The sequence below is a fragment of the Physeter macrocephalus genome, chromosome 11 (assembly GCF_002837175.3).
Source record: "Physeter macrocephalus isolate SW-GA chromosome 11, ASM283717v5, whole genome shotgun sequence".
Taxonomy (NCBI): Eukaryota; Metazoa; Chordata; class Mammalia; order Artiodactyla; family Physeteridae; genus Physeter; species Physeter macrocephalus.
The window spans coordinates 116270358-116284425 of NC_041224.1; the positions used below are offsets into that span (position 1 = coordinate 116270358).

Below are 14068 nucleotides of genomic sequence, written 5' to 3' on the forward strand. Positions count from 1 at the left end.
GGAAAGTTCCCTCTATGTCTACTTTCTGCAGGGTTTTTATCACAAATGGGTGTTGAATTTTGTCAAACCAAACGTTTAAGAGTCAAAGGAGGGGCTTCCCTGGTGGCGCAGTGGTTGAGAGTCCACCTGCCGATGCAGGGGACACAGGTTCATGCCCCGGTCTGGGAGGATCCCACATAATGCGGAGCAGCTGGGCCCGTGAGCCCTGGCCGCTGAGCCTGCACGTCTGGAGCCTGTGCTCTGCAATGGGAGAGGCCACAGCAGTGAGAGGCCCGTGTACCGCAAAAAAAAAAAAAAAAAGAGTTAAGGGAGACTTGAGACAAAAATGTTTGTGAATCACTGTGCTAAGGAATACTCTGGTAAAAGATTACAGTTATCCTTACCCTCATTAACTTCAAAAGATTGGAAATAAAACCCATATATTTTTTCCAGTAATAATCAATACAATAGTGGATCTGTTATCTACTATTTTATTTTATGCCTCTACATATCTATTTAAAAATCTGTACTATATTTAATTTTCTTTAATCAAAGATTATCTATTTATAATATGAAGGTTGATAACAATACCAACCAGATATATTTCTTGTAACAAGTATGATGGGTAGGATACTTGCATTGCACACCTTTTTTTCAGTTTTCTTTATAAATATTTTTTAAAATTTTATAATGGAGTATAGTTGATTTACAATGTTGTGTTAGTTTCAGGTGTACAGTAAAGTTATTCAATTTTACATATACATACCCATCTTCTTTTTCATATTCTTTTCCTATATAAGTTATTATAGAGTATTGAGTAGAGTTCACTGTTCTGTACAGTAGGTTCTTGCTGCTTATCTATTTTATATATAGTAGTGTGTTTATATTAATCCCAATCTCCTAATTTTTCCCTCCCTCAACACCTTTCCCCTTTGGTAACCATAAGTTTGTTTTCTAAGTCTATGAGTCTGTTTCTGTTTTGTAATTAAGTTCATTTGTATCATTTTTTAGAATCCACATATGTGATATCATATGATATTTGTCTTTGTCTGTCTGACTTACTTCACGTAGTATGATAATCTCTAGGTCCTACACATCGTTGTTTTTTTTTTTTTTTTTTTTTTTTTTTGCGGTATGCGGGCCTCTCACTGTTGTGGCCTCTCCCGTTGCAGAGCACAGGCTCCGGACACGCAGGCTCAGCAGCCATGGCTCACGGGCCCAGCCGCTCTGCGGCATGTGGGATCTTCCCGGACCGGGGCACAAACCTGTGTCCCCTGCATCGGCAGGCGGACTCTCAACCACTGTGCCACCAGGGAAGCCCAGTCCTACACATCTTGCATGTCAGAGGTTTACTGCCCTTTGTGTAAAGCTGAACTTCAAGCCTCTAGAAAAGTGCACTGGACTTTAGGAAACACTTGTAGTAATTTTATCTGGTGTCTTTCTTGACTTTGATCAACAAAGTTAGTCACTTAGAACTGCAGGTGTATTGTTGTAGAATTTAAAATATTTAAAACAAATAACTTTAGACTTGTCAACATTCATAAATAGAGCATGTAAATATTTCATAACTTATTTGGGTAACCATCAAGACCTTTCCCATCTCCAAGGAAGAGACCTTGGGAGAGAACTTAAGAGACTGTCCTCATGGTGATGGCTACCTTTCATTGAGTAATTAACATGAGTCAGGCACTGTACTAAGTACTTTACACACTTTAAATCACTTAAACCCTACAACAATCCTTTGAGAACTACATATATTACTAGTTTAACAAAGAAAGGAACAGAGCCTTGGTGAAAATAAACAAATTGCTTGAAGTCACCCAGCTTGTAAATGGTAGAACTGTAGTCAAACCCAGAGTGCATGATTCTTACCCCAAGCTCCTGTCCACATTTTATTTCTCTTCTCATCTGGTTCAAACCCCAACCTCCCATGCCACTTTTGTACTTTTTATGTAAATCTGTTGTTGCCCTTAGGACACTTTATTGCAATAATTGCAACTGCAATTTCTTTATATATTTACTTCTGCTTATAAACCCTTGACTCCCTGAAGGAAGGAACTGTGCCCGAATCCCCATCAGGCAGGGCAAATCCATTTTTGCTGACCTGAATTAATACCAGGTTAGGTTGTGGAAGCTGAGAGAGCTTAAAGAACTTGCCCTTGACCACTCAATCGGTGTGTAGCAAAGTTGGGATCTGAATCTAGACCTCCCAACTCAACCCTCTATCTTAAACACTGCAGGTCAGCGGTTCTCAAATATGGTGCTTGGACAAATGGCATCAGTATAATCTAGCAATTTGTTAGAAATGCAGATTATTAGCCCCAACCCAGACCTACAGAATAAGATCTTGTAAAGGTAAGACTCAGAAATTTGTGCTTTAATAAGCCCTTCTTGTGATCTGATGCATGCTAAAGTTTGAGAATCACTCCTCTAGGTGAAAAGACAAAACAGTTTAATAAAAACAGAATGTTTGACACAGCATGGAGTGTAATAAAACTGTTTGATTTGCTATGTGATTAGGTTTATAAAATATCCCATCCTACTGAAAATGAAAAATTCAAGTAAAAACTCATCTAGTATGGTTGTTTTCATTTTGAAAAAAATCAGTCCAAAGCAATGTCACTCCTTCAATCATGTATGCACTGAATTAATAATTTTACAATTAATAAGAAAATTAAGTGAAGAAAAGAGTCCATTGGCTATTTAAGTATGCCTACTTGGAGGAATCCAGCCAAACAGAAATAAAATTTCCAGTTAGCACTAGGTATAATTTTCACTGAAACAAAAAGTAGCATGGGCTGCTGGATCTGAGGTGCAGGTCACAACTCACATCTTAGTGGGTCTTTTCAAGTTCTAATTATTCTGACAGTCATAGAAGAAGCAAACTGGAACCAACATTTTGGGACTCCTTTATCATCACAGGTAGATTTAAAATTGTCTCCTAAAAATTAGAGATATTTCAACCACCAAATCAAATTCTCTATCCTGAAAAAATAGGCAAGAGCAATTTTTGAGATTGTTGTTTAAAGACAAATTAGTCTTTTAAATATGTTGAGATAATTTAGTTCTTTTGCATGTAAGTCTAAGTTTAGCTTTAGTTAGATTCTATTGATTTGCGCATGCTTTGGAATAATATTACCACGGTGTGTGAATATTTTAACTAAAAAAAAAAAATAAAACAGTATGGATCTGAGACCCTTCCCCACTCACTAATTTTTTTTTAAAACAATTCCTCCTCTCCTACTGCCTGCTGCTGATTGTAGAAAATAGCTAAAGGATTTTCTTCTCTTTTAACTAAACCTCTTCTGTTTCTAGCTATATATTTATAAAGTCCTCTGAGAATTAGTTTAGCATAATAGCTTGAGATATTCAGTATTTGATATAGGTAGTAGTAATATGAAAAAATCCTCAGTACTCTCCTTATATATTATAAATGGACATACATATATTATAAATAATGATTTATTAGGTATTCTCTCTTAATTCCTTAGTTTCTCTTCTGGAACATTGAGAAAGACATTATTGTGAAGTTCACGTCACTTTTTTCTCCCCTGACATTGTAGCTTTGCTTTTGAATGGACTAGGGGACATATTAATCGCATGACAAAGTTAGCAGTAAGAGCTTGAATTCAGTTTGGATTGAGGAGCAAAGATGGAAAATTGTTTAAATCAAATATTAAACCCCTTTACAGAATGTAAAATCTCCTTCCCATGATATGGAGGGACCTTAATTTTAGCTCATGGCTTTTCCTACAACGAAGTCTCATCTCTCAGATTATTGTAAATGATCTCACATGGTTTTTTTGGGTGGGGGGGCGCTGTGTTGGGTTTTCGTTGCTGCGCGTGGGCTTTCTCTAGTTGCAGTGAACTGGGGCTACTCTTCGCTGTGGTGCGTGGGCTTCTCATTGCGTTTTCTCTTGTTGAGCAGCACGGGCTCTAGAGTGTGTGGGCTTCAGTAGCTGTGGCATGTGGGCTCAGTAGTTGTGGCTTGCCGGCTCTAGAGGGCAGGCTCAGTAGTTGTGGCTCGTGGGCTCTGGAGCACAGGCTCAGTAGCTGCGGCGCACGGGTTTAGTTGCTCCGCGGCATGTGGGATCTTCCCGGACCGGTGCTTGAACCCGTGTCCCCTGCATTGGCAGGTGGATTTTTAACCACTGTGCCACCAGGAAAGTCCTCACATGGGTTTTTTTTAATGGAAAAAAACCCCCTCTCATTGGAGCATGATCCCTTCAATAAAACACTCAACTTTTCAGAGTAAAGCATTTCTTACCTTATTCATTACATATAGTATTTTCATTCTGTTTATTTTGTTTTGCTTTATCTTATTCTGATCTCTGTGTACTATTTTATTTTCCTCTTAAACACCTGACCAAAGTAAAGCAAAAATTAGATACAATAAAGCTTTGTAGCTCCTCTCTCCTACCTGTCATCGGCAGCTTCTGACAGCCAGTCATGAAAATTCAAAGTCAAACCATTTAACTCTAAGTCAATGGAAATGAATTCCCAGAGAATAGATATTTATATCATATGAGCAAAAGGCACAGTTGTACAATGACAGCAAGGATAAAGATGTAAATATATAATTGTGGTGGCTATGTATGTATCGTATGTATGTTTTCAGAGTTAAGACATCATAAAATCCTTTTCTATATCTGTACATAACCTAATATGTAGATTTTAGGTGGGGGGAGAAGGATATACAATGAGAAAGTATACAGTTTTAATGTTAACTGGAGCCCTTTTGGCTGGATGAGTGCCAAAGAAACTTTCAAAATATTTCAAAACGGCTGCCAGCATGTAAAGATTTTAACTGAAAGAGTTGAGTAATGAAATCTGAATTACTAATGAGGGAATAAACTTATGTTTTGCTTAAGGTCCTTAATGAACATGGAGATAAGATGCAATAAGGAATTTGTCTGTCATGCATGCAAACCAAACTTCCAAATTTTTACACGTAAAGACAAAATACTGAAACAGACTTATCACATACATTCCAAGGTAACCTACTGTGCAAGTCTTCTTTGAGTAGTCTGTTTATTTCTATTTTAGAAAAGAAAGTTTCTGGAGGGCAGGAGCCATATTAATTCTCTTAAATATGGACAGTTGAAAGCTTGGAACTTTGAAGTTGAATGTGCTCATTAAACTCTATTTTAATAGTATCAAGTATAATTGAAGTAGCTTAAGCATATCTAGTTTCAAATGTCTAACAGCAGATCTCACATCTTCTTTCGAGTGGGATAGGTTTGCCTTTTGGGCTTCCAAGAAAAACTTGTCCTCCAAAAAAGAAGAGAAGCAGGATCACATATTTCCAGACCAACTAGTCTGTAAAATAAGTAGTCAATAAAATATAATAGCTGGTCTTTTCTATTCATAGAATCAATATTAAAACAGTTAAAAAAGAAGGGTGATACTGTCTATAAATGTAACTCATGGATTGTGCAGAAAATACTCTAAAAGGAAAAATAATTTTCTAAAACTCTTGCTTTTTTTGGCAAAAGAGCATTTTATCCGCCTCTGGCATCATTTAGCACATGAGGAACTGCCTCTGGATCCACCAGATCTAACCTGAAACATGGCATTACATATCGGAGTCAAAGTACACATGGAAGAAGCAGCCACTTGCCGGAAACCCCCACCAACTGGTTGACCTAGATATCAAATGCCAGGCACAGGCACCAGCCCACAACGGGCCAATAATTCAGACATGCTATTTTATAGAAATCCACTGTCTGCATATATGTTCATTTTAAGCCTCATTGGTCAGCCATTAACTGGGCTTCCTTTGGCCTACAGTACTGCTGGCCTTGACCTATGCAGTCAGAGAGAGAACTTTTCCCAACCCCTAGAACATTCCTGACCTGGCTATAATTAGCACAAACTCCCATTTCTTTCTACAGGAAAGCTTGCGCAGAGCCAAGAGGTGGTATTTGAGATCTCTTCAGACTCAGCCCTGAGGATGAGAGGTGGGGAGGGGAGAGCTCTGAGACCCGAGTCAAACCTCAAGGGCTGGCCTGGCCACATCTGTGACCTGATCCCTCCATGGTGGCTTTCCACCTACCCATGTGCCCCTACCCTCTCAACACCCCCTACCCTCGCCGGTTCAGTGACTTTGCGTTTGGCCACTGAACAAGTATTAATATCTCTTAATGAAATGCCTTTGAACTAGAAAAAGACCCCTTCCTAGGAAGTAGGCAGTCAGGACCTCAGTTAGATCTTCCACTAACTCGTGGGATCCCTAGCACATGCCACAGATGCTCATTACGATTCTTTTTACGTGCAACATGTGGGGGACGAAGCAGTTTCATATCTCCTGGTATTATCTGCCGTCCAAAGCATTTTCTTTGAGAGGAAAATGGAAACGCAGCTGCGCCGTGGGCCCGGCCAGCCAGAGCTGGGGCTCCCTCCCTCTGGCTCCCTGCGGCTGCCGGGCGCGGGCGGCTTCTCCGGAAACTGACTCGGGTTAGGGGAGCGCAGAGGTTGCTCAGCCAGAGCGGGACGCCGCCGGGGCGCGGACCGGCCTTTGTGCGGCTTGGCTGTTTTCCGGGAGCCACGAGGGTGGAAGGGGACGCCCAGGTCTGCGGCGAGGGTAGGCGTCTGGCCCCAGACCTTGTGCGGGGACGCCGGGCTGGGCAGTCTCTACCGCTCTCGTCCTCGGCAACTTCTGGCCAATCGGCCCTGCCCCTCTGGGTCCCAGCGGCCGGCTGCGCCCCAGGCTCAAAGGGTTAAGCAGGTGCCTCGCCCGGCGAGGCGCTATTGGCAGAGGGTCGGGCGGCGCGGCCGCGGCCACCACGCTCCGCCGAGCCCAAGTTGGTTTCGCGCGGCGGGCGCGGCCGCCAGTTGTCCCCCAGCTGCCAGGCCCGGGCCTCTGCGAGCGGGGGAGAGGAAGAGACGAGAGAACGAGATGGGGAAACCAACAGGAGCACCAGCCAAGCTTGTTGGGGGCGGTGGCGCGCAAGAGGAGGGGAGCCCGAGCCCCGCGTCGCGTAAGGGTGACACCGTCCTCCCGGCAACTCAGGTCCAGTGTCGCCACCCGGAAGAAAGAGGGAGGAAGTGGGGCCACTGGGGGTCCTGGGCAGGGGGTAGGGGTAATCATTCACTCCCATTGGCCCCACCCATTATGCAGGCTAGAAGGAGTGCAAGTTGTCAGTAAAAGGGCGCGCCCAAACCACAGCATCCCTCCTCATCCCCTAAAGAAACACCGATGTAACAATGTGGAGAAGTAACTGGAAGACACGAGGAAATAAATGCACGTGTTTTCTCTTTTTGTTTCCCTGGTGGTTGGAATTTGCAGAGTTCGCCCCAGCTGTGGCTGCTAATTTATTCGTTTCATCGTTCGAAAGGGGCGTATAGAGATGGGTCATCAAGGGCACACCCGAATCCCTCCAGTTGGACCTGCAGTCCCCACCTCACAAGTTTGTCCAAGACCAACATGCCAGCCCACCAGAAGCTAGGAGAGTCCCTTCTTATAAAGGGAACAAACTCTCCATTGCACAAAAGCGCCCCCCCCTTCTCCTTTGCACACCATCCCTCCTCGATAAGCATCAAGTTCTCCAGTAGTCCAACTTGCAGCTGGCAACCCTCGCGCTGCCTAGTGTACAGAAGACGGGCAGAGAGGGGTTCCCGGCCCGGAGGGGAGGCTCTGCGCCCCCATTCCTGCACACGCGGGCTGGAGTCCAGGTTACAGGGAGCCGCGGGAGGCGCGAGCCTGCTTGGATGGTGGTTATTTCTCTAGAGAAAAGGGGAGAGCGCGCGCCTGTCTTGCACTTCGAGTTGGAAGTGCGCGGTGTGTGTGTGCGTGTTTGTGTTGAGGGGGCGGGAAAGAAAGGCACCCTCCGCTGCCCGTCATCCCCTCGCACCGGCCAAGTCCTCTCTAAGCCTCCCGGTGCATCCTTCCTCCGCCACCCCCTCCCCTTCTTCCCTCAGCTGGGCTCGCGCAGCGCAGTCGGAGCAGCCAGTGAGAGCAACATCCTGGAAAGAGGGGGGAGCACCACCGCCCCCCAAAAGGGAAAAAAGGACCCACCCTGACACGTTTTGCTGTTTGCACGCCCCCCCGCACCTCCTCCTTGCGCTTGCGGCCCCCCCCAGCCCGCTGCGCGCACATCAAAGCGCCTCTCCGCCGCGCACAGTGGCCGCGGCTCACTAATGGGATTGCAGGCTAGTGCCTGGCTCCGCTGCTGCCGCCGTCGCTGCTCGCGCTGCTGCTGCCGCCGCCGCTGCCCAAGCCCCAGCCCGAGCCCCCGTCAGCCCGAGCCCAGAGCCGCCGCGCCCGGGGGCCGAAGCCGCGGCGATGATCCGAATCTTTCCGGATTTCAGCGTGCAGGTGACGGCCGCGGCAGCCGGCGGGGCGGCCGCGGGGGTGCCGGCCGGCGCGGGCATGGGGAGGGCCGGCGCCGCGGCCAACGGCACCCCGCAGAACGTCCAGGGCATCACCTCCTACCAGCAGCGGTGAGTAGTCCCGCCTGGGCTGGGGTAGTGTCCCCGCTCCGGGGTGCTGGGGTGGGACTCACTTTACCTCCTGTTTTATGCGTTACAACACACATACACATCGCCAGGGCTCACTTTGCTTGTCCCTCGTTCTACAGATAAGACAGGAAAAAATAATTCACGATTCGGATTGAAAGGCACTCCAGTGTACTGGCGAAGTCAAATCAACCTTTGCCTTCCGCCTGGCCCCAAATCTAGAGTCTCAGCCCCGCGTAGCCAAGGAGTTACAGCGAAGTCTGAGGCACAGAACAAGGTGCTTTTGCAAAGTTTGGGATCCTCGTCCCTTTCAGCGGAATTTTCTCAATGCTTCTGCCGGGTGCGGACCCGCGCTGACGGGCGGCCAGGGGGGCAATTGATCACCTGAGGCTGATTGATCATTTGTTTCCAAACAGAATGGGAACAGTTTTCACGTGTAGCCATACACTTGCAATTCTACATAATAGTGTTATCATGTCACCTGTTACTACAGGGAAATACAGCATGAAATCCGAGTCTCCTCGGCGCTGTTAAGTATTCATCTTAAACGTATTATAATGCAAATGCGTAAGATTCAGAGATGCAAGTTAGGAAGCAAATTTTACAAACTTAGGTTAGGTGGGAAGAAGGAAGTTTTAAAGTATTTATTGTTTGCATTTCCTCCAAACATTTATGGATTAAAAAAATAGGGTTGTGACATTGAAATAGTAAACATTCTTTGATTCAGTTAGGAAAGAAAGGGGAAAAAATTTCCACCACCACCAACAGCCCTAGAACCCTGAAGTTTTTCCTTAAGGACAACTTGCGATGTTGCAAGATTTTATCAAAAATGTAATCCACAAAAATGTGCTGAGAAATACTAACAATGTAGTATGAAAGGTAAGCTTCCCATTTGTGGGGCTCAGTTTTATAGAAGATGGGAAGAAAAAAAGAACACATGAAAGTGTGAAATTAAATATTTGTGTTTCCCAGATTGCATACGATTAAACATCTGAGAGCTTTGCCAATGGCATTTAACTTAAAATATACACAATGCATAATTCAAATAACAGCTCCTATTCTTACCTTGTATTTCAAACTTCATTGATTTGAGAACCTTTGATTTGAACCAACAGTGTTTAAACTGAAAAGGTTAAGATAATCTATCACTGCCATATTTTGTGCCTTCTAACCAGTGGCTCAGCAACCAGAGCAGGTTTTGCATAACACACTGAATGTTTTCCAAGTTGATGCCCAGTATTGCAGATATTCTGTAGAAGACTTCATTATATGCTCTGTGTATTGTCAGAAGTTTTAAAAAAAGAGTCTTGAAAATAAGTCAAAAAGAGGCTATTCCTTGTCAAAGAGATTTTTTATTTAAATTATTTTAGTCTTGTTTTACTTCAGTGATTGCAAGAACCTTTAATACAAAAGATCTGGGAATCTTTCAAACATAAAGGACCAGGAAAGAATTAGATTTTTCCTTTTCATGGTTCAGGTATGGTTTTATGGTTGTTGTTGTTTTGTGTTTTTTTGTCACTTATAAAACATTTAAATGACAATAGAATCCAGTGATCACTTTAACTAGGAAGTGCAGGCAATAGTCACAATAGTGTGGTCTCTGAAATAGGGAGTCAAGGGTCAGAAATGTCAGATGGCCTTTGGATGATTTCAGGGACCTCCAGGGAACTTCAACTAACCCTTAAGATATGAATTGGGCATAAGAGGTGGTCATGAAATTTCAGCCTTTATGTTTATCCTCTGAGTGTTGGTGTCTTTCATCATAAAGATCTTCCCAGGGCCAATTTCCCTGCAAGTCAGGAGTACGCAGGGGTAATCCTCCATGGTCCCGCACTCAAACGCCGAAAGCTGTACCGATGCTTCCACCTTCATCTTTGAATTTGGGCCACTTTATCAAGTCTGAATCCCACTGCAGTTATAAAGACTAAAGCTTTAAAAATAATCAACTCTAAACTCTAGCCTTTGGGATGTATTGTTCCCTTCTTCTCTTTTTATGTTGTCATATTGACAGAAGAGAAGGTGCTAGCTGTGAAAAATGTAGCTCTTGGTTTCATTACTCAGATATGATGACACCTGTTACTGCCTTTAATTTTAGTTAATTTGGGGACAGGGGAGCGAGTCATGAGGGGCAAGAAGATTATTGGCAGGGTCTGAGTCACAAGTCCCCTGTCCTCTGGAATTTTATTGGGAATGTGGGCCACCTACTTGTTAGGCTGAAGGGGCTGTGAAGGGCAGACTTAGTTTCCACCTCAAGACCTGGATCTGTCTGTTAGAGTGAATGGCGACATCATTTCCCCCCCCAAAAATTGTTTTCGCATTAACTTATTTTGGGGAGTCTGATGAAGGAGTGACGGGGTGGGGAGTTTTCAAGCAAAGAGTGGCCTGCTGGAAGAACACAAGCTTCTCTCATTTGTCATCTTTGGGTAGAAGTGCCCTAAGCTGGCCGTCCTGGAGCCAAAACTTCCAGCAGGCAACTTTTTCCCCTCCCTTCCAGCCCCTGTCTATCTTGTACTCAACACTCCTCCACTTCATTTTTCAATCACTCTCATCTTCTCCTACCTGTAGAGTGTACTCCAAAGAGAACTCAAACACCATCATGCAGATTAAACACGTCTGTCACGAAAAACACTTATGTTTCCCAAGTTTCTAACTCTCAGCCCAACTGTACTGGAATGGTAGAACTGAATGGGACCCCTTTGCAGGTCTATTTTTTTTCTTAAGTTTAAAGTAAAATGCAAAGCCTCTCATAGGATTGATGTTTTCCGTCTGGCTCTTTCATTTATTCAAAGTGGGAATGCTTTAAGAGTCCTTTCTACTTTCCTGGGTGACACATGACTGACCCAAGTCTCTGCTTAAAAAGCTGCCCACACCCAGCAGAGCGGTTTAGTGGAGAAAACGCTCTGACCAGGGGCTCCCCAGGCAATAGGACTCCGGCACTGGCCCTGCACTGAATGGCCCTTTCCCTAGGCCTCGCTGAGCTGTAAAATAAGGAGGCGACTGGGCTGCATCCCCGAGGCCCGCAGTCTGGTCGGGTCTCAGGTCCTAAGAGCCAAGTCGAGAGAAGCGTTTTATCTAACTGCGTTTAAACTCCTGGGGATTCACTTGTGAACCCCGGGGTCTGCAGACTTGCAAGTGCGTGAATAATGCAGCTGCTCCGGCTTTGCAACGCTGCTGAGAGCGCCCGAGCCACAAGGTGCCTATGCTGCCGCTGCACCCCCTCACCCCCACGCGCTGTCCCCGGAGGCGCGCCCCGGACGCCGCTCCCGTGGCCTCTCAGCTTCTCTCTCTGTTTCTTTCCTCCTGGCTGCGAAGTGTTCGAAACTGCAACTGAGTGGCGTTGTTGCGCCGGCAGCGGAGCTTCCCAGTCCCCGAACGCGAGAGAGAGAGAGGGAGAGAGGGGGAGAGAGGGGGGTGGGGGAGAGGGAGGGGGGGGGGGAGAGAAAGGGGGGTGTCTGCGTGCAAGAGAGCGCTCTGGAGCAAAGCAGCTGGAAAATGCTCAGAAATACTTTCACAGCGGTCAAGCTGGAAACCCCCTGCGCGTCCTCCCCGTCCCCGCCCCTCCCGACCTAGGTCCCCCCCCCAGCCCCCCGCCGGGAGGGTGTGTGCCCCACCTGCCACCGGGCCAGCTCTGGGTGGCGGTGGTGGGGTGACTGCGGGGGGTGTGGCGGCGCGCGAGGCGAGAACCCGGAGGCGGCGGGGCCCTGGGCCTGGCTGCCCGCGGGGCCGCGCGGCCGCCTCCCCCCCCCGCGCCGCCGCCTCCCCCTCCTCCTCCGCCGCCGCCGGTCGCCTGTCTCCGCGCTGGGCATGTCTCGGGAGCCGGAGCGGCCCGGGCCGCGGGGGCTCTGCGGCGCATGGACGGCGGCGGCGCCCGGAGAGCAGGGGGAGGAGAAGGCGCAAGCGGCGGAGGAGGCGGCGACCTGCGGCGAGAGGCACCGGCGGCGCGAAGGGACGGCCGGCCGCCGGCGAGGCTCCGGCCCCACTACTTTTCCGTAGCCTCCCCGCCTCAGCAGCACGGCCGCCACCGCCCCCACCGCCGCCACGGCCAAGGCCACGGCCACCGCCCGCCTGGCCACCGCTGAGCGCGGCGCACGCCCGCACTCACTCCCGCCACCCCACGCACACGCACACCCCCCGCCCTCCCCACGCTCCCCGCCCCAGGAGGGGGGAGAGAGGCAAAAAGTAAGAGAGGAAAAAAAATAGCAGGAAGATGGCGCCCACCAAGCCCAGCTTTCAGCAGGATCCTTCCAGGCGAGAACGGTAACACTTTTCTGTTTATTGAACCTGCCGCCGGGGCGGCTGCCGCCGCCGCCGTTCCGTCTGGCTCTTTCATTTATTCAAAGTGGGAATGCTTTAAGAGTCCTTTCTACTTTCCTGGGTGACACATGACTGACCCAAGTCTCTGCTTAAAAAGCTGCCCACACCCAGCAGAGCGGTTTAGTGGAGAAAACGCTCTGACCAGGGGCTCCCCAGGCAATAGGACTCCGGCACTGGCCCTGCACTGAATGGCCCTTTCCCTAGGCCTCGCTGAGCTGTAAAATAAGGAGGCGACTGGGCTGCATCCCCGAGGCCCGCAGTCTGGTCGGGTCTCAGGTCCTAAGAGCCAAGTCGAGAGAAGCGTTTTATCTAACTGCGTTTAAACTCCTGGGGATTCACTTGTGAACCCCGGGGTCTGCAGACTTGCAAGTGCGTGAATAATGCAGCTGCTCCGGCTTTGCAACGCTGCTGAGAGCGCCCGAGCCACAAGGTGCCTATGCTGCCGCTGCACCCCCTCACCCCCACGCGCTGTCCCCGGAGGCGCGCCCCGGACGCCGCTCCCGTGGCCTCTCAGCTTCTCTCTCTGTTTCTTTCCTCCTGGCTGCGAAGTGTTCGAAACTGCAACTGAGTGGCGTTGTTGCGCCGGCAGCGGAGCTTCCCAGTCCCCGAACGCGAGAGAGACAGGGAGAGAGGGGGAGAGAGGGGGGTGGGGGAGAGGGAGAGGGGGGGGGAGAGAAAGGGGGGTGTCTGCGTGCAAGAGAGCGCTCTGGAGCAAAGCAGCTGGAAAATGCTCAGAAATACTTTCACAGCGGTCAAGCTGGAAACCCCCTGCGCGTCCTCCCCGTCCCCGCCCCTCCCGACCTAGGTCCCCCCCCCAGCCCCCCGCCGGGAGGGTGTGTGCCCCACCTGCCACCGGGCCAGCTCTGGGTGGCGGTGGTGGGGTGACTGCGGGGGGTGTGGCGGCGCGCGAGGCGAGAACCCGGAGGCGGCGGGGCCCTGGGCCTGGCTGCCCGCGGGGCCGCGCGGCCGCCTCCCCCCCCCGCGCCGCCGCCTCCCCCTCCTCCTCCGCCGCCGCCGGTCGCCTGTCTCCGCGCTGGGCATGTCTCGGGAGCCGGAGCGGCCCGGGCCGCGGGGGCTCTGCGGCGCATGGACGGCGGCGGCGCCCGGAGAGCAGGGGGAGGAGAAGGCGCAAGCGGCGGAGGAGGCGGCGACCTGCGGCGAGAGGCACCGGCGGCGCGAAGGGACGGCCGGCCGCCGGCGAGGCTCCGGCCCCACTACTTTTCCGTAGCCTCCCCGCCTCAGCAGCACGGCCGCCTCCGCCGCCGCCGCCGCCACGGCCAAGGCCACGGCCACCGCCCGCCTGGCCACCGCTGCGCGC

At 49.1% G+C, this 14068-nt stretch overlaps 1 protein-coding gene across 2 annotated transcripts in view; it reads left to right on the forward strand.

Annotated features, from left to right (window-relative positions):
- Positions 1-8263: 8263 nt before the first annotated feature.
- NPAS3 (neuronal PAS domain protein 3) overlaps positions 8264-14068 on the forward strand; it is an 876091-nt gene continuing 870286 nt past the window's right edge. The window contains exon 1 of one of the 2 annotated variants that reach the window (XM_055088379.1): positions 8264-8421. In XM_055088379.1, the coding sequence (XP_054944354.1) occupies positions 8264-8421 (158 nt within the window). The remainder of the gene's footprint in view (positions 8422-14068) is intronic. The other variant, XM_028495688.1, reaches the window with a different exon arrangement.